General features: G+C 40.3%; 1 protein-coding gene across 1 annotated transcript in view; it reads left to right on the plus strand.

Annotated features, from left to right (window-relative positions):
• The first annotated feature begins 1,188 nt into the window (after nt 1-1,188).
• Nucleotides 1,189-19,278, plus strand: part of mei4 (meiosis-specific, MEI4 homolog (S. cerevisiae)) — a 72,408-nt gene continuing 54,318 nt past the window's right edge. The window contains exons 1-3 of the mRNA XM_085372498.1: nt 1,189-1,216; nt 2,226-2,471; nt 3,695-4,212. Coding sequence (XP_085228624.1) covers nt 1,189-1,216; nt 2,226-2,471; nt 3,695-4,212 — 792 coding nt within the window. The remainder of the gene's footprint in view (nt 1,217-2,225; nt 2,472-3,694; nt 4,213-19,278) is intronic.

A 19,278-nucleotide genomic window follows, 5' to 3' on the forward strand; every position in this document is an offset into this window, starting at 1 on the left:
TGCTCTGAAGTCAGAGTTCCAGTCCACAAAAACTTTTTTTGTAACAAAATATCGATTTGTTCTGTCCCTGTATCGATACATTATTAGCAAACAAAATATCACGATACTATACAGTATCGATTTTTTCCCCCACCCCTAGACGATAGATGTCTTAATATCGGGATATGAGATTTTGGTCATATCGCACAGCCCTAAATACAAAAACCAACTATTTACATTTCAACTTTTAACTATTTAAATTTTCAGCTTTTTCCTTTTAAACAAATTTAAAATGAAACAACACAAAACCTGCAAACCACAACACAATTAAATATAAATTACAATATGAAAACAAAAAGAAGATGCACATTCTCTGTCATATGGGCCTGCATGAATAAACTTTCTGAATCCTTTATCATCCACAGCTTGTTGAAAAGGCTGTGGAAGTCCCTATATTAAACACGTAGACCTGTGACACAAAAATCACCAAACTCGGACGACCACAGACTGTTTTCCTTCGTGGTGATTAAAGAAAACGCTGGGTTGGCATGTAAAAGGGCATTTATTCCCTTCAAAGACCTGCAGTTCAAAAAAGCGCCCCTCTGAGAGCCAAACCCATCTGTTCTCTGATTGGATTGTTACATTTGTGATTGACACGACATTGACCAATCAGATGAAAGGAAGAAAAATAGGGTCAAAATTCGTACTTGTAACTTGCAGGTTTTTTTTTGGCTAAGTCCACACACAAATCTTTTTTATGCACGCACAAATCTTTTTTACGCACATACAAATCTTTTTTATGCACACACAAATTTTTTTACACATGCAAATCTTTTTTAGGCACACACATTTTTTTTTTACACATACAAATCCTGATTTACAAGTACAAAATATTTATGACCACATTTTGAGCCCATACCTGTGCTACTGCAAGTGTAACTACTGCCCCTCCCCCCTCTGCTCAGCGCAAAGCACAAGGCTGGCATGCAGAGTGAAGCGGAAAAAAAGTGCGAGAGAGAGGGTGAAAGAAAAAAAAAACCAAAAGGAGCCAGCTCACGTAGTTCACGTCAAAGAGTCGGCTCTAAGAGCCATTTCGTTCGCACCGACACATCACTACCATCTTTCTAGCTGCTGAAGATAGGCTAGCTCTGAAAGTGAAGGACTTTCAGTTAAGTTTATTCGGAAGGTGAGGAGGACAGGCAGCGGCTAATGGAGAAAGAGGATGACGGCTTAACAGGTAAATAGTTATTTGTGTAGTTTGTATATCAGTTTGTTGAAGAGTGCAGAGAAAAATGGTGAACATTAGCTGGACTGTTAGCTGTGCAGCTAGCTAGGTCCCATTAGATTTTGTAGTTTGTAGTTTTAACCTGAAGCAAAGTTTCACTCAGTTTTAGTTCTCCTCTCAGCTAAGGGTATATGAAAATATAGAAAATAAAAACGGATGGACTGTGTGAGCTGTAAAATAAAGTCATGGGTTTATTTCTCTCTAGCGCTCTATTAGCTGCCTGTCCAAAAATAGATGCATAATATATTTGGATAAAATTGGGACAAAATGATCACCACTACCACATGCAGCATGAAGGACATAATTTCATTGTATCAGTGAATAAATGCGTTATATATTTTGTATTGTCCTGTGTACTGTCTATTATACTGTGGCTCATTGGATAAGCACTCAGTTAAAATGTGACAGAAGACACTCACTAAACTTAGTTTAGTTAACTTAAACTATAACAATTAAATAAATTAACACCTTCAAATGTAAAAACTAGACTATAAAGAACAGTAAAATTAGCGATAAACAATAAACAGAAAAAAGGAAAAATGTGTAATTTTTGTTAATTTGGCTTTAATATTTAAGTTCAGTCAGTAAAGAATTTAAATAAAATATAAGAAGTAAAAATACCCCCCCCAAAATGCATTAAAGGTAAAAGGAAAAAAACTCCAATGAGCAAAAAATGTAAATAATATCCAATAAAATTAAACCTGAGAAGTAAAATTAATTAAAGGGAAGGAGAACAAAAGTTAAAGTTTCACTTTTTTATTTTAAGTTAAGACTGAAAGAAAATATAATTAAACCTATTTAAAATATAGATATTATTTAAAAAAAAAAACACACATTAAATATGCTTAACCTAATAAAACTATGTTTCTAATAACATTTCTACATTCTACATTCATGCAGTTAGTCAGCCCATCAGTTTTTGGAATGTGGACTTCCTGAAATATTTGCCCCTATCTTTTAGGACTGAGTCGAGCCGAGTGGTTTTCCACGCAGGCTAAAGTGGCGGTGGCGGTGGCTTTAATAAGAAACCGCCCCCCGGGTATGAGCGGCAGGCAGTACGCCGAGGCTCTGGGCTGCAGGCTGAGGAGTCAGGATGAAGGCTGGAAGAAGAAAGCAGAGGAGCTGCAGCGGGAGGTGCTGAGGCTGCGGCAGGAAGCACTGATCGCCACAGCGACATGTGCCTCAAAGAGCAGCACGCAGGTGGCAGGTAGGCCTTCCTCCAGAGTCAGCTCACTGAAGTCAGAGTGGCTTATTAGTATAATTAATAAAGAGTTTTTAATTTGAATTAAATCCTGTAGAAATGCTGCTTATTTACAGTCTACTTCTAAAACTCTATATGGCACATTTATATGCGCTCTCCTTCTTTCCACACTTACTGCCCATCATTCCTCTTTTATGTGGGAGACCTGTAGCTGCCTGCTGGTTCTCGCCAGGTGCCATGACAGGCTTAAATGATGATATCATTCATTTCCCATACCTGAATGAATCCTGGTTCCCAGCAGAGGCTCCATCTTTTTGTCATTTAACAGACTGTTGCATATAAAAACAAACAGAGCTATAAATAGAGCCACCTTTATGAAACCTTTTGTTTCAAGGAAAACGTTTGTCCTCCTAAATCTAAACCTCAAGGGCCGTAGGGAGACATTTAGGGCTACCGAGGTGCATCTGCTGTCAGGGTTACGAGGTAAGACGGCTGTAATTCTGAGATCAGAAGCCCACTGATCTGTTTTTAGAGACCTTTAAAACAACAAAGCATTAGGGTTCATCTCAAGGTCAAAAATGAAGTTTTACCTCTGAGAAACTCTTAAACGTACACTTTAAGTAAATACATATTTATACAAAATTAGACTATCAGTCTGGCCCCTAATGCTTCTTCATTAGATACTATAAATGCCACACCATTAACGATAATGTTCTAAAAGTATTTAAAACAGTTTCCCTCTTTAAAAAAAATGAGGTGTTTAGAGGTGTGAGCTCTCGATGTTTTTGAGTGTGAAGAAGAGCGCAGGCTGAAACATAAACTCCAGTTTATGAGATGTCGGCACCTTGTAACTTCCAAGGTCGACAGTAAAATTCGGCTGAAGGCAGCTCAGTGACAGCTTGTCCTGACGACGGGGATCATATTGGAAATAAGTGACTGTGATTATCTTCTTTATGGCATAATTACATGATTATTATACTATTTATATTAAACCAAGCCATACATATGCTGCCAGTATTGCCCCGCCCACAGGCCGCGATGGCCTCTTGCCCCAAAACCGCTTTATTGATGAGAGTCTCCTGACCTTCATTCGCCTTTTAACTTAAAGCATTCAGAATTCAGATGTTAAAATACCAAATTAACGCAAACACACACACAAACCCATTGAGGCAGCAGGAAACGAACATGCTGTGCGCTCGATTCATTCTTCTGTGTAATTCTTTTTGCAGACAGCAGCAGGATGGATGACCCTTCCCAGGATTTGTTTGGTCCAGGAAGAGTGGAGTTCAGCGAAGAACATCAGCAAGACTTTGACTCAGAGACTCCCGAGCTCTTCCTGCATAAAGCCAAGCCTGCCGCCGCTTCCCCTCCACCGCTGTTTCCCTGCAGTCACCGTGATGAAGCCACGCTGCATCCTCATGTGCAGTTCATGCAGTCGCTGTGTGCCCTGCACCGAGTGGATGGGAACAGCAGAGGAGTGGAAGCTCTGTGGTTCGGGTGTGATGGAGACGTGGGGTCAGTACTCGCTGACACCGTGTGCCAGCTCCTTGACTCTGTGGCGGCCGCCTGCAGGGATTCTTCCACGCTGGAATCACACAACCTCCTCCTGAAGGCCTGCCAGATCGCTGCCCAAGCGATGGACCTCTACTGCTCCCAGCAGCTGCCGTCGGCTGAGCTTGTAAAACGTGTGGAAGAGCCACTGAGGGAGCTGAGCAGGATGCTGCTGCACAGTGATTGGCCCAACGGGGTGAGTACAGGAAAACCTTCCCCGAGGTTAGAGCTGTACAGTTACAGGTTTAAGCTTCTCAGTGCGGGCTGCAGAGGGTTTGCTCTGTTTGAGTCTCCATAATTTACACAGTCGCTTTGTTTACAGAAGCTTTGAGCTATTTTACAGTTTTTGTTTAGTCTGCAATGATCTGCAGATTCAAAGAGATTTTTTCTTTACATTCTTTTGCTGTCTCACCAAACCTTTCCCAACTTCCTGGATTTAGTTTTTGGGTGTGTTTGTTTTTAACTTGTTGCCTGATGGACATGTCCTCATCGTTTTCTGTTTAGTTTCCGCCTCAAGACAGCCTGTGTGAATGTGTGTGTGAATGGGTGAATGTAGTGTAAAGCGCTTTGGGGTCCTTAGGGACTAAGTAAAGCACTATACAAATACAGGCCATTTACCATTTGCAGGCCATTTACAACAAACGCTCCCAGTTTGTAGACCAGTTGGACTGTTGTGTGTTGAGCCATTGCTGGCTTTCAGTATGCCAGTCAGTTATGACTGGAGCCAGTCGTATCCTCTTTTCAGCGGTGGTAATCGTGGGTAGTTTGGCTTCAGCCCAGTGCTGTGAGTGTGTATCGTGGGGAGTTTCTTTGTTTCATGCAGCAGAGATCTGCAGAGTAACTGGCAGACAGAGAAGCACAGAAGAATGAATGATGGTGAAAGTCACAGAAAAAAACAGAGTGTCTTTGTTTGGAGACGTTCAAGGGCACCACTGATGTCCTAAACTAAAGTCAGCCTCACACTTCTTTTATGACAACATAGACAAAGTATGTGAAGATTTTCAGAGTTTGGACACCAACATGGAGAAAAGACTACAGCCCCCAAAATGTGCTTACTGTAATCATGTCTCACGGATGTGTTTTTGCACTGCAGTTTTTCTTTTGTGATCTTTTCTGTTTGGGTATTTTGTGTGAAACGTGCTCAAAGGCTCATGCTAACGGTTTCATTCACACAGGGATCATCTCCTTTGTCTTTGTGTCTGTCTTTATTTAATTTTTGGGGGGTTTGTGTGAAAATATGTGTCGATTCAGCTGAATGTAGCAGCAACGGAGAGCTCAGAGGCAAATGTAAAAAATGATCATTAGCCCAGTGAACCACCAACAACCACAGAGTGTGATTAGGGGTGAAAGAGACGCGTCGCTGGGGTGGATTTAAAAGCCGGCTCTGCAAACAGCACAACTGTTTTCAGTCTCTCCAGTTTTTCTTTTGATCAATTACTCTGTAAAAAACAGAAAAAAGAAAGAAAAGACTCAGTTACAAAGATATAAAACAGAGGAGCAACTCTGAGGCTCTCAGAGAGGCTGCGAGTGGCTGTAGCAACGCAGATATTTGTTGTGCAGAGAGTTAACATGTTGCTGTCTTTGTTTTCATCCTCATGAAACTGGAGATTTTTCTTTTTTCCACATGAATTCTGAACAGTGTTTGTTCGATGTTGCTCTGCCGTAAGTGTACACAGTTCGACATAACCGGTGGCCCGATGTCCAGTTTACGGGACACTAAACCTGGATGCACTACAGTCGACATCAAAACCTTCACATGTAAAAAAATTATATTTCCTCCAACCAAGATGAAGAGAAACATCCAGCCACCACTGCTTTGTGTTATACAGCAAAATAAATGAAAAGCTAAAGCTCTCTGTATGCAGATGAAGTTTTATTTCTCCAGTCTCTCAATTCCTCATATTTCTTGTAAACTTTGCTGCAGGCCAACAGCAGCTGTCCTCCTTCTTTCTAATAGAAGTGCCTGTAGCCAACAGGGGTGACTGAAAGCTGCAGTTGGTCAGTTATTTGCAGATGTTTATAGATTAATAATAGAAGACTGATAGGATGTGTAGTGGGGGTCACAGGTCAGGTGTATTTTCATTACTGAAAATCCTCGGCTTGGTTTGGATGAGGAACTATGAATTAAAGTGTGAGTAACACTGAAGTGCTGCCAGTCAAATCCACTTGATTGATTTATAATCAGTAACTGTGAACACATACTGTAAAACAGCTGCTGTATGTGCTTACAGCAGTTTGCTGATCTGCAGCATTCAGTTGCCACATTGGATTAGACATCCCATCTCAGATTCACCCTGAGGTCAAACTGTGCAAAACAGCAAAAGACCCAAGAGCTCCATCTGAGACTCTACCGGCCTCAGTCAGCCTGTGGGAGGTTAAAGTTCACGAAAAAGACTGAACAAGTACGGCCTGGTTGGAATGGCAGCCATATCTTTGCTCTAAGCTTCCTGGAGCCATTTAAAAGAAATGCAAATGAAGGGACAATAATATGAAAATAATAAAAACTGTTAATACATCAAACAGATGTAGAGAAAGAGAGAGCATTACAGCATATCTAACCAGCATGTCTGAAGATCCAGAGAAGTCATGTGATTGTAAATGATTTACATTTACAATTTTATTCTGCGCTTTATTTTATATATTTATATATTTTACTAATAATCACAATAATGCAGAGTGAATTCAAACTGAGCAACATCAGCCGGAAGAACAGGGTTTAACTACGACACCAGCAGCAGCGCTTGATCATTTTAAAAGTATGTGATATATGCAGTGTTGGGTAAGTTACTTTAAATTAGTAACTTAGTTACATTACTAGTTACTTCTATCAAAAGTAACTCAGTTACTTCAAGTTACTCGTTACTTTCAGAGTAACTAGTTACTAGGGAAAGTAACTTTGGTTTTACTCAGAATTCTCTTGTTAATGTGTTGCTTCCGTAACCCAGCAAGATTGCCAGTCTTCTAGCTTGCTTACTTGCCACAAGTGCACTGTGCCACCAACCAATAGAAAGGAAAAGATAATGTGCACATTCCCACGAGAGAAATCCCACGCCTGATTCTATCCTAGCCTGCTTTTTACATCCAACACAAAAACTGCAGTCGTGGTGCTTTCAATTGTACTCAGAACTCGGAAATTCTGCCTTCTGAATAGGAAGATGTAGGTAACACCAGACTGCAGATGAGCTGCATACAGGGCTGGACTGGGACAAGAAAATCGTCCCGGGCATTTTGACTAGAGACTGGCCCACCATTATAGGAAAAATCATGAAGCCTTTGAATGAAAATAAACACTGTTGTGACAGTGATGTGCACTGTTCTGATGGTATATATGCATCAATCTATCAATTGTTTGTTGTAAGATTCAGATAATTATTTTTTAAAAGTGAGACATTTTAAATGAGAATAAAAAAGTATTTCCTTGTGCCCCCCTTTCCCTTTTAATGCCCTACATGGACCCCTGGCAACACTTTGCTAGACCCGCCCCTGCACAGTTACCAGCTGTCAGCTACTTAGAAAAGGATCCTGGTGTTATTTGTCTCTCAGAAACAGTTCATAACTTCCCTTCAACTCATTCATGTTAACTAAAAGGTAAACCTGTTTCTCCATCACAGCTCTGATGATTCAGTAAGGACATCTCCTGGTTTCATCTTCATGTTTCCCTCTCACCAGATAACCAAACAGACATCATGACCAGCAGGTTTACAGCTGTGGCTCCAGCAAACATCAGCTGATACTAGAAATTAATATTAAATAAATTCTAACAACAGCTGATCAAGCTTAAAAGTGCTGCTGTTGTTTAGCGCGACATCGGCTGGTTTCCTCTTTCTGGCGCAAAGTGGGCGATAAATAAACAAGAGAGCCGATCAGCTGATCATTGATCAGTTTCATGACTGAAGTAGAAACAGGAGAGGGAGGGGCAGAGAATGAGAGAAGAAGAGGCAGCTGTGCAGCAAAGACACAGAATAAATACAGCTTTGTGCCTTTTTCATTCTAGCTGAAGTCCGGGACAAACTGTGTTCCTTTTCACCTCAATACGAAACGCGTAATTCTGAATACCAGACGATTCCGTTTTTTACGGGACGGTTGGCAACTCTAATAATTAACTTTATGAACAAAATAAAGTTCAACATCAGTAACATAGCACCCACCCAGCTGTATAGAAACTCCGTCATGCTAGCTAGCACGCAGTACGAAAAAGTCAGCATAACGAAAATAAACTCCACCTAAACTTGGTTCATATCTGACCCAGATGGACTGCAGGTTATAACTTCTTACCTGAAGTTCAGTTCACCTGACACTCTCGGACCAGCGGCCACTTCGGGTCTCTCCTCTTGCCTCCCTTTTCCCTCATCCACCTGCTGGCCTCCACCACTTGCTAATGTTATTGAATCTGTGGAAGCTCCACGATAGCCACCACACGAAGTAACGAGTAACGAGCCTATCTAAATCCCAGTAACGAGTAACGCGTTCCCAGTTTTGGCATAATAACTAGTTACCGTGCTCGTTACCACAATAATAACGTAGTTACTGTAACGCGTTACTTAATAACGCGTTAGTCCCAACACTGGATATATGTAATGGGCACATTTGATCTGTTTAAGCTACACTCGCATTAAAAGAAATTTAGCCTGGAGAGCCTCAAAATTGTAATTCGTATTTATCATTGCTGTTAGTGATTCTTTACAATCTATGAATGTAAACCTGTATAGCCACTACACAAAAAAACATAAACATCAAAAATCAGTAGTTGCACTGAAAGTAGTTGCAGCGACCAACAGGCCATCTGGAGGTTGAGCATTTAACACCTTTGCCTGGCAAACTGTCTCCAAACAATCACTGTCTGAATCGGACTGACTGCAGTCACTCTGAGACATTGGTAAAGGTTTGCAAATAACTGCCGTCTGATGTAGAAATGTAGAGAGTTTGCCAAGAAACTGCAACTACTCAGGGTCAGCCTGCACTGACGAGTACAGCTTATCTCTTTGCATTGGGGGACTGAACTGGCCATATTTCTGTATAAAAGCAAGGCTGCTGAGCTCCTGTTGATTTGCAGCTAGGAGGCCGTCACTCACAGCATGGCCAAGCTGGTGACCACCATGAGGAGGAGGTGCCAGGTAGGGCTGCTCGATTATGGCAAAAATGATAATCACGATTATTTTCACTGAAATTGAGATCTCGATTATTTGACGATATTTATTTAACCCTTTAAGACCTACCATAGAACCAAGTCCGCCAGAGCTTATATTATTTTTTTTACATGCTGTAGTGCCATTTGTGGGAGCATTTCAAGTTGCTATACATCAATACAACTGTTATAGCCCATATTTTAATAATATGTATGTATTAAGTCCATAGTAACTACATTAATTCCAAAAAATTGCAATAAACTACAAAAAAATTGAAAATCATTTTTTTGTTTTTTTTTTACATATATTTCTACTTGGAGAAATTTAAGAGGTTTATCCCTCAAAACTTTAAATACAAAAAAGTTGCAAAAAAATAGTTTACAACAACAGGAAATTTATTTTGAGCGTCTTCATAGTTTTATTTTGGAGATACAGCAATTTTTATATGCTGCAGGACAAACGAAAAACAATCCTATGATGCAAATTTGCAAAGAAAACAGCATGTGCATCAAAATAAACTATTTCCAGCAGTGCAATTCGAGTTCTAAGCATCAGAGAAACTATTCAGAAAAGTCAAACCTGACTTATTAAGAACACCAGTATAGGCTTTTAAGGCCTACAAGTAAAAAACTACATTTTCCGCGAAAATGACGTCACTTCCAGTTTCGGGCAGGAAATGGCGGACATGCGTGAGTTAGCGGTGACGTCTGTTTCAATGTGGGAAGTGTTAGGAACAGCTGATCGGATCGGTAAAGCGTGTTTCTGGAGTATTATGTTTTTGTTGCTGCAAGCGCTTTTTATGCAATATTTGCAAAGCTTTATGTGGAAGGAAATCGTGACCGAGGACAAGCTGATGGCATAAGATGTAAGTACAACTCCTCTGGTTTCATATGCAAAAAAAATTATTGCGCTAGCTTACATGGTTCAGGTTCTACAGGGATTTAAAAATAGTTACACAAAACAGAGCGTGCTGCTCTGACCGGCTTTAAAGGGTTAAAAATAACAATGTATTGAATAATGACTTTAAAAAAATAATATAAAACAGTGTGCAAATACTGATAACAGTGCAAATGTTTGCAATATAAAAAATAAATGAAAAATGTAAACATCTATGTTTAGTGAACTTTGCAGTGTTGCTCTGTGGTGCAGCTACCACACCATAGCAAAGTTTACACACTATGTCTACTTGATCCACATCTGACTCCGCGAACCCATAATGTTTCCACACCACTGAAGTTTTTTGGGTTTTTTTACCTCTTTTCAACCAACGGCAGTCACTCTCCTCTCCAAATAACTTCTGCTTAGCTTTCCGAGCTTCCCTCGGGTCCTCCTAATTGTTGTGACGGGTGTTCGAAATGCAGAGAGGTGCGCTCGATTTGCCACACGGAGCAGCGCGAGAGTAAAGCATGAGGGAGGGGCTCATAATCGGCTCAGTCATTTTTAATGATCGTTGAAAGCCCAGCTCGTAATCGTGATTAAAATTTGATTAATTGAGCAGCCCTAGTGCCAGGCGTTTGTGGCTGTGTGCGGTTCTTCCACATACTACTGATCCCCCTGTTTGCTAAATCAATAAATTGCTAAATTGCCATTATGTGTCGCTTCTTGACCTTTCAGTCATCCAATCCAACAAGCCCAACCAAACAAAAGTCAACAGCAGAAAAAGCTGTTTGGCACTGAGGGGGAAGATTGAACAAGTTTTTCAAAAAAAAGTACAAATTTCCTTATTTTCTTATGCTGAGATTATATATTTTTGGGTGTTTTCAGTCTTTAAAATAGAACAGTCTGGAGAAAACCGGAAAGCTGGAGTAAAATTGGTTCGTTCGTACAATATAATATTTATATTGTACGAACGTGATAATTATGTATATTGTAATAACGTGATATTATGTTGTTCAAACGTGAAAAGTATATTGTACAAACATGATAGTATATTGTACAAACAGGAAAAGTATCTTGTTAGAACAATAAACCTTTCACGTTATAACGTGATACACTTGTATTTTTCTTTTGCCTGGGTGGCTGCTCTACGCTTCCGTAGATTTGTGATTTTTCACTGATTTATCACATTTAATGACCGTACTAGCAGAACCAGAACCAGAACCAGATTGCATGCAGTGGCCTGTTATTTTTATGTTTTATCACCATCTTCATGGAGCAAAAGTCACTTTGAAAACGATGTGGTCCCTGTCTTTGAAGCGCCCATTTCACAGGGGGCGAGATTCAAAGTTTATTGCATACGGTTCCAGTAACTTCTCCTCCAACAGTTTTCCCCAGTGTGACTCCAACTCAGAGCAAAAATCCTCTTTGATGGTTCGATTTGACCAATCAGTGATGCATGTGCAATCACTGTTTCTGATGTGCTCCCTCCTCTTTCAGTCTGGGGTTTGATTTTTTTTTTTGCAGAATGAAGCAGCGCTCAGCACAGAGGTGTAAAGTTTCTCCTCTGAGTCAGACAGAGTCAGGCAGAGAAATAGCTTTTAAAATGTGATCGTTCTTCTGTAGGTGATGCAGTTCACTGAGCTCAGCTGGGCCCGTTCTTAAAATGCAGCAGCTCCAGGCTGTGGTGCACTCTGGTGCACTGATGCTGCCGAGCCTGGAGAAACTGGTTTTTCTACCTCTTCTGTTATCGATGCGCTCTGGTGTGGTGGATGAACTATAGAACAAAACAGCAGCTTTGGGACGAAGCCTTTGCATGTCAATTCAGAGCTGTTGGCACTGAAACATCCCAGATAATGCGCACTGCTAACAGTAATACTGTAAAAACATTTTACAGAGTGTTTAACTCATTAAAGCATTAAAAAGCAGCAGCAGATGATGATTTCTGGAATAACTAGTGCTGTGCAAAAGTTTAGAGCCATCCCTTTAAATTTATCTGGGAAAATGGGAAATGGGTTTAAAGATTTTGTAAAGCTCTGAGCAGCTCTCTGTCAGCTCTGTGAGGATCTTCAGGAATCGTTCTCCAATCAAAACTCTTCTTTGGATGCTTCTACGTTTTGTTCTGTTCTCTGTCAGGATGATCTCATGCTGCTTCAGAAATGCTGAGGTCCAGGCTCTGGGAGGCCCATCCATGACTGATATATAAGGTATATGTTATTATAACTGTTTGAATATTTAAAAATCATGCACATCCTTTGTTTTGACTGGGGATGGCACAGGTTTTGTAGTTTTCTGCTCTCCTCTTGTTTCCAGTGTTTGCTTTGGTCTGATGAATGAAATGTTGCATTCTCCAAGTTAAGAGTTCGCAGTCTGTCGGTGTTAACAGAAAATAGGGTAATGAAACTTTTCAGCACGACGTTTTCATGAAGTCTGAGCTCTTCGACCTCGTGGTTGGCAGTTGGAGAGGCAGATGCTGTCTGTTTACATGTTTCCTGTCACTCCTGATTAACCTATAACACGACCGGACTGGAATACGGCTCATCATTAGCTCATCACTGATAAACACAGCTGCTCTGTCATATCAAATGCAAGCATACAAAAACCCCTTTAGCTTGATTTTCCTGGCAGGAGGAGTGTGGACCTGGCTACAGAAACCAGGTGTAACGGCCTTCATTGTTGAGCATGTGAAGCGTTTTCACTTGTTAAAATGGAAAACACACTGAACCCTGCTGTGTCACATGTTTTATGCCATCCAAACATTCACTTATTTTTAGGTTTTTAAATACTCAGAGGTCCCACTTATTCTACGTATTTGTTATTAAGTAGTTTGCAGAGGAGCACCTTATGAACCGTCTTATTAAATAATTAAGAGCGCTTATATCTGAAGCAAAATGTGGTCATTCACTGCTCTATCTTTAAACGCGGGGCTCTGGGGTCTCCAGCACACTAAGCATTTTCATTGTGCAGCTGATAGCCTTCTCTCAGCTTCCATTAAAAATTTGCATTCTTTGTAACTTCTTGGGTCAGGACGTTGGAAAGGACTTTGAGGATAGCCGTTTAATGAACTCTTTCTGTTTCTGACGAACACGCCATCGCTCTGCCAGTCAAACTGATTGTCACAGACAGTTCGTATATGTCATGGTCCTGGGTCATTTTGACCCAGTGTTCTTAGTTTTTCTGTAGTTTTGTATTTTGTTTCTTATGTCCATTGGATTGTTTGGTTTGGTATTTGGATTCCCCCTGTGTCCATGTTTTTATTGTGGTGTTTGCTCTGGTACCGTGTTCCCATCCTATGTGTTCTGTGTTCTCCTCATCCCCTCGTATTCATCCTTCTTCTCTGCCTCTCTCTCTGCCTCTCTCTCTCCGTGCTCATCTCTGTGTACTGTGTTGTGTTTAAGGTCCACATCTTGGTGTCAGTATCGTCAGTTTCGTGTCCTCCCTGCTCGGCCATGAGTAATTGTCTTCAGCTGTGTTCCCCGTGTGTTCCCACTTCCCTCGTTACCTTCTGTGTATTTATGTCAGAGTGTCCCTTTGTTCTGTGCTGCGTCGTCCCTCTAGGTTGTGTGCATTTTCCGTGTCTTCCCAGCGCCTCAGCTTTTAGTTGCTCCCAGTATAGTTTTGTATGACTTCTTATGTTCCTGTTAATAAAGACCGGCCTTTGAGTTCATCCCCATGTGTCTAGAGCCGTGCATTTGGGTCCTCTCTTGCCTTCACACAGCCGCCGCATGACAGTATATGGCAGAGGAGGTCAGAGATGAAGGGCAGGGGTAATTATAATACTGGAAACGGCTCCTGACATGATCGAGGAGGAAAAAACGGCAGCTGGGACACGACTGTAAAGCTTTCTGACACCAGACTAATCTATTAAACACGCCGTTCAAGAACAATTTCATATCTGTGAGCAGACGAGATTGTCTGGCAAAGTTCGTGGAGCTTTGAGTAGATTTCAGTGTCTCCCTTTAACTGACAGAGATGAGGGAGAACACTATCGTGCATTATTACGACCTCCCTGCCTATTAAAACTGTTGAAATCATTTAATAAACAACATCAGTCTTGATCCAGTTTATCGTGAGATGTTTTATACACAAGCAGTCGCTCTGTTTCTGTCAGGAACTTTCGTTTAATTGCAAACACAATTGAACACAAAATAATAAAACTTACTTTTAAATAAATGATTAATCTGCTTGTGATTACCTCATGCAATTGCTTTAAAAAAGAGAGGACTTAAATGTTATATCTTTCAGGATTTTAAACTCAAAGTATTCCTTGTCTTGCCCGGAGTTCTTCTTCGTTTTGCAAATACATAAACCAAATGTGCGGAAATTATAGGTTATATAAAGCGAATAATTTTGGATCTGCTTCCCCACCATAATTTATCTGAAATTAAAAAACCTAGGTGTGATTCACAGTCTCAGCTTTAATTTTAGGTTTAAAAACTCAAGCGCTTACAGACATTTTTATACCCAATTTCCTCTTATCGAGGACTAACATGTAGCTGGGCAAATTGTCATAATCATTGTTAAAATGCTAATTTGTAATACGCTGTGGAGAGTCTTTTGCATGCGGCTCAGTCTGACCCTTCAGTCATTTGTGATGGTTTGTCAGGATTTATTGTAGCTGTTTTTAGTCTTCGTTTGTTTGTGGGTCGAAATGCTGATAAAATCAGATTAATGAGCAACATAGTCGTACCTCAACCTTCAAAGATTTCTGGATCGACTTTGCTGATTATTTTGGGTCATTTTTGGTCTAATTCATTGTTCCTGAAAGGTTTGGTGTGAGTTAAGGCGGGCCTTGGTATTTTATTATTCTAATATACATCAGCATACAAAAGTAATGAATGAATTATTGAACCATTACTCTGTAGGGACTTATCTAAAATTTTAAAGTGAAATTTTATACATGAAATTTCGTTTTTAAAGGGATCCAATCAAACAGTCCAGCACTTTAAGAACAAAAGCATTCAGAGAATTAGTACAGCCCTTCCCCTTTAGGGTAAGGGCTGTACTAACACTTACACTAACTTGTATTAGCACTTTGTTTTTATGATGACGTTAGCCTGTTATTGTGTCACTGTCATGCTGAATTGAAAAAATAAAAAGCGTGTTGGACAGCTGTCTTCGTGCCTGTTCATATGATGTATTACTCTATGTGGTTTCTAGACATTTTTTTTCCCGAGGTGAACTTTGGGCGCTAATAATGAAGGTGAAGGTTAGCTTAGCAAACCTAGGTACTTATGTCCCCAAAGATCAGGTGTGTTGTTGGGAAGCTTGAAGATGTTTTTACTGATTTTGACATTTGTTGTGACCTTGACCTGATTTTCACTAAAATTAAATCAGCTCAAATGGTTATTGGTATCTGCCATCACACAAAATTTTAAAATTATATCTCTCAAACTATGTTTGTCTGTCCGTCTGGCTGTTAGCAGTCTAGCGTCAAACAGAACTGATTGACACGAAGCTAACATGACGACCTTCTGGGAGAAACCCATCCAACTTACCTGAAACCTCCATATTTTCAGTCTTCTCTCTGTGGTAGACTTTGCTATCTTGATAGGTTGAGAGGATCCTGTGATCAGCCACCACTACTGTTCTCTCCTGTAGAGACATCAAGAATTTTTTTTATATTTCAGATTAAGTTATTTGGCTCTCATGCCTGTTTCACTTGCACAGAGAGCCACAGTCTTGACTCTTTGCATGTTTATTTGATGAAGAAATGTAAAAGAATTTCCCAAACTTGTTTGAAATGTGCTGTTACAATACATTCAAGGCCCTGAGAAAGACGAGGTTCCATATCCTAAACCCTTTCTCCAATTTGTGTGTGAATGGCATCAAATAAAACAAATGTGCACTTGAATATGCTTCGGTCCAGAGTTCACTCCTTCCACACATCAGTGAGCATCGGGCTGACTGTGTTGCTGGCTCACTGATTATCTTTGGACCACTTTTGGTGGGTATTTCATCACTGGTCCTTGCTGTTGTCGAGATGCTCTGTCTCAGTCATTCAACCATCACAATCTGTGACTTTCTAAAGTCTCAGATCCATTTTCTTTCCATCAGTGAATCAACACCAAGAACTGACTGTTCCCCCGTTGCCCTCATGTATCCCACCCGTTGGCAGTGCCACTGTAACAAGATAATCAGTGTTATTCTCCTCACCTGTCAGTGTGTTTGGTGCTGTGGCTGACAGTTGCATGTTGTAATATTTAACTTGTTTATCTCATCTTGCTGTGTGGACATATTCACTCATGCCATCTGTTGGGTCTGTCTAGCACAGGCCCACCGCACACCATCCAGCACAAGTCTTATCAAAATCGACGCTCTAACTCTTCTTTATGTGATGACTTTTTTTCCCCACAAAACAAGAGGTGGTCTGTATACATGAATCAGAGGTCCTGGAAATTAGGTTTTGGAGATGGAAGGCGAGGTTCAGGTGCAGTTTAACACGAGTCCTCTCGCAGTTTTTCTTTGTTGGGGGACAGCTATAAAACAACTGATCATCCAGGATGGAGTGATTTATTCTTTAATCTTTTGTTTTTCTTATTATGACTTGAAATGTTGAATCGAGTGACTCATAAGAAATAGGTTTTAAAAAGTTAAAAACACCATAAAGTGACTTTAATCACTGCTTTTTTAAAACTTTGTATTCCTAGAAATATAGAGTAGTGCAGGGGTCGGCAACCCAGGGCACGCGTGCCACAGCTGGACTGGCCATCGGCCCACCGGGCATTGTGATGGTGATTTTTCATTTTTATGGGCCGATTGTTTTTTGTTTGTTTTGTAACGGTATAAACAATGAAAGGTGGTGGACTGGCCGGATGCTGGTCGATGTGTAAAAATAACTCAGTTGTTTGGTGGTGGCTATGGCGGAGCTTCCACAGAGGCCAGCAGGTGGATGACGGAAAGGGGAGGCAGAAGGAGGAGAGAACTGAACTTCAGGTAAGAAGTTATGACCTGCAGTCTATCTGGGTCAGATTTAAACCAAGTTTAGTTTATTTTCGTTGTGCTGACTTTTTACAGTCAGTTACAATAACTCTTACTGTGTACTAGCTAGCATGACGGAGTTTCTATACAGCTGTTCGGTTGCTATGATGTTACTGATAGTGAATTTTATTTTATTCATAAGGTTAGTTAATAGAGTTGCCAACCGTCCTGTAAAAACCGGAATCGTCCCGTATTCAGAGAAAATATTACGCGTTTCGTACTGAGCTGAGAAGGAACACAGTTTGTCCCGTACTTCAGCTAGAATTAAAAAAGACACAAAGCAGGAGTTTTTTAATCATGAAACTGATCAATGATCAGCTGATCGCCTTTTCTCTCTTGTTTATTTATCGCCCACTTTGCGCCAGAAAGAGGAAACCAGCAGATGTCGCGTTAAATAACAGCAGCACGTTTAAGCTTGATCAGCTGTTGTTAGAATTTATTTAATATTAATTTCTAGTATCAGCCGATGTTTGCTGGAGCCACAGCTGTAAAGCTGCTGGTCATGATATCGGTTTGGATATGTGGTGAGCTGAACAGGTAAAGGACAAACAGGTTTACCTTTTAGGTGAAATGAATGAGTTGAAGGGAAGTTATGAACTGTTTCTGAGAGACAAATAACACCAGGATCATTTTCTACGTAGCTGAAAACTGGTAACTGTGCAGGGGTGGGTCTAGCAAAGTTTTGCCAGGGGGGCAGGTAGAGCATTAACAGGGAAGGGGGGCACAAAGAAATACTTTTCTTTCTTATTCTCATTTAACCCTTTAAGACCTACCATAGAACCAAGTCTGCCAGAGTTATCTTTATATTTGTACATGCTGTAGTGCCATTTTTGGGAGTATTTCAAGTTGCTATACATCAATATAACTGTTATAGCCCAGATTTTGATAATATGTATGCATTAACTCTATAATAACTACATAAATTGCAAAAAAGTGCAATAAACTACAAAAAATAGTTGTTGTTTTTTTGTTTTTTACATATATTTCTAGTTAGAGAAATTTAAGTTTTGTTCCTCAAAACTGTAAATACATTAAGGTTGCACAAAATAGTTTCTAACAACAGGAAATTTATTTTGAGTGTCTTCATAGTTTTAGTTTTGAGATACACAAATTTTTATATACTGCTGGAAAAATGAAAATAAATAGTGCAATTTGAGTTCTAAGCATCCCAGAAACTATTCAGAAAAGTATGAAGTCAAACATGACTTTTAAAAACACCAGTACAGGCTTATAAGGCCCCGAAGGTACAAAACTACATTTTCCACGAAAATGACGTCAGTTCCAGTTTTGGCCAGGTAATGGTGGACACGCGACAGTTCGCGCTGACGTCTATTCCAACATAGGAAGTGTTATAAACAGGTGATCGGATCGGCAAAGCGTGTTTCTGGAATATTATGGTTTTGTTGCTTCAAGCGCTTTTTATGCTGTTTTTGCAAAGCTATATGTAGAAGGAAACCGTGACTTAGGACAAGTTGATGGAATAAGATGTAAGTACAAATTATTGTGCTAGCTTACGTGGTTCCGGTTCTACAGGGATTTAAAAAATAGTTACAGAAAATGGAGCGTGCCCGCTCCGACCGGTTTTAAAGGTTTAAAATGTCTAGCTTTTAATAAATAATTATCTGAATCTTACAACAAGTTTTTATCTGATGTAAAATGTATACATATACCAACAAGACAGTGTACATCACTGTCACAACAGCATTTGTTTTCATTGAAACGCTTTATGGCCTTTCCTATAATACCTGGTAGGTCCGTCTCTAGTCAAAGTGCCGGGCCAATTTTTTTTCCCAGTCCAGCCCCGGGCATGACACACAGTGAATTAATCTGAGATGGTGCATTAGAAAATAAATGACCTGGCCAGTGGTGCACATCGCAAATTAACTCGCATAGACACATTAGTTGTGCCACTTCTTAATGACGGTATCTTAGCTAACAACCCCAACTACCAGATTAAACTTGTAATTGGCTAAAAATAACTTAGCCTACCGGTGAGAGGGACGTTGCTAGCTGGCAGTTTTTTCAAGCAATGTTGAACGTTCCATATTCAGACACTTCAAAAGCTTCAGGAGCATCAGCACCACCTAAATACACGGATACATCCGGATACTCGAGTCAGAATTCACAATGGGTTTTTGGGACTTTCTTGTGTATGGACCAATGTTTTCTTTTCTGATCAAACCAGAAAGCTTTAATGAGCAGCTGGATTTGTGTTGCATTAACTGGCTGGACACAGAGGACATCGAAATGCAGCTGATTGAACTGAAAAGCTCGACTCT

This window comes from Diplotaxodon limnothrissa, linkage group LG15 (assembly GCF_057381915.1).
Source record: "Diplotaxodon limnothrissa isolate DT_005_m linkage group LG15, D_limnothrissa_male_GT1.1, whole genome shotgun sequence".
In the NCBI taxonomy this organism is placed as follows: Eukaryota; Metazoa; Chordata; class Actinopteri; order Cichliformes; family Cichlidae; genus Diplotaxodon; species Diplotaxodon limnothrissa.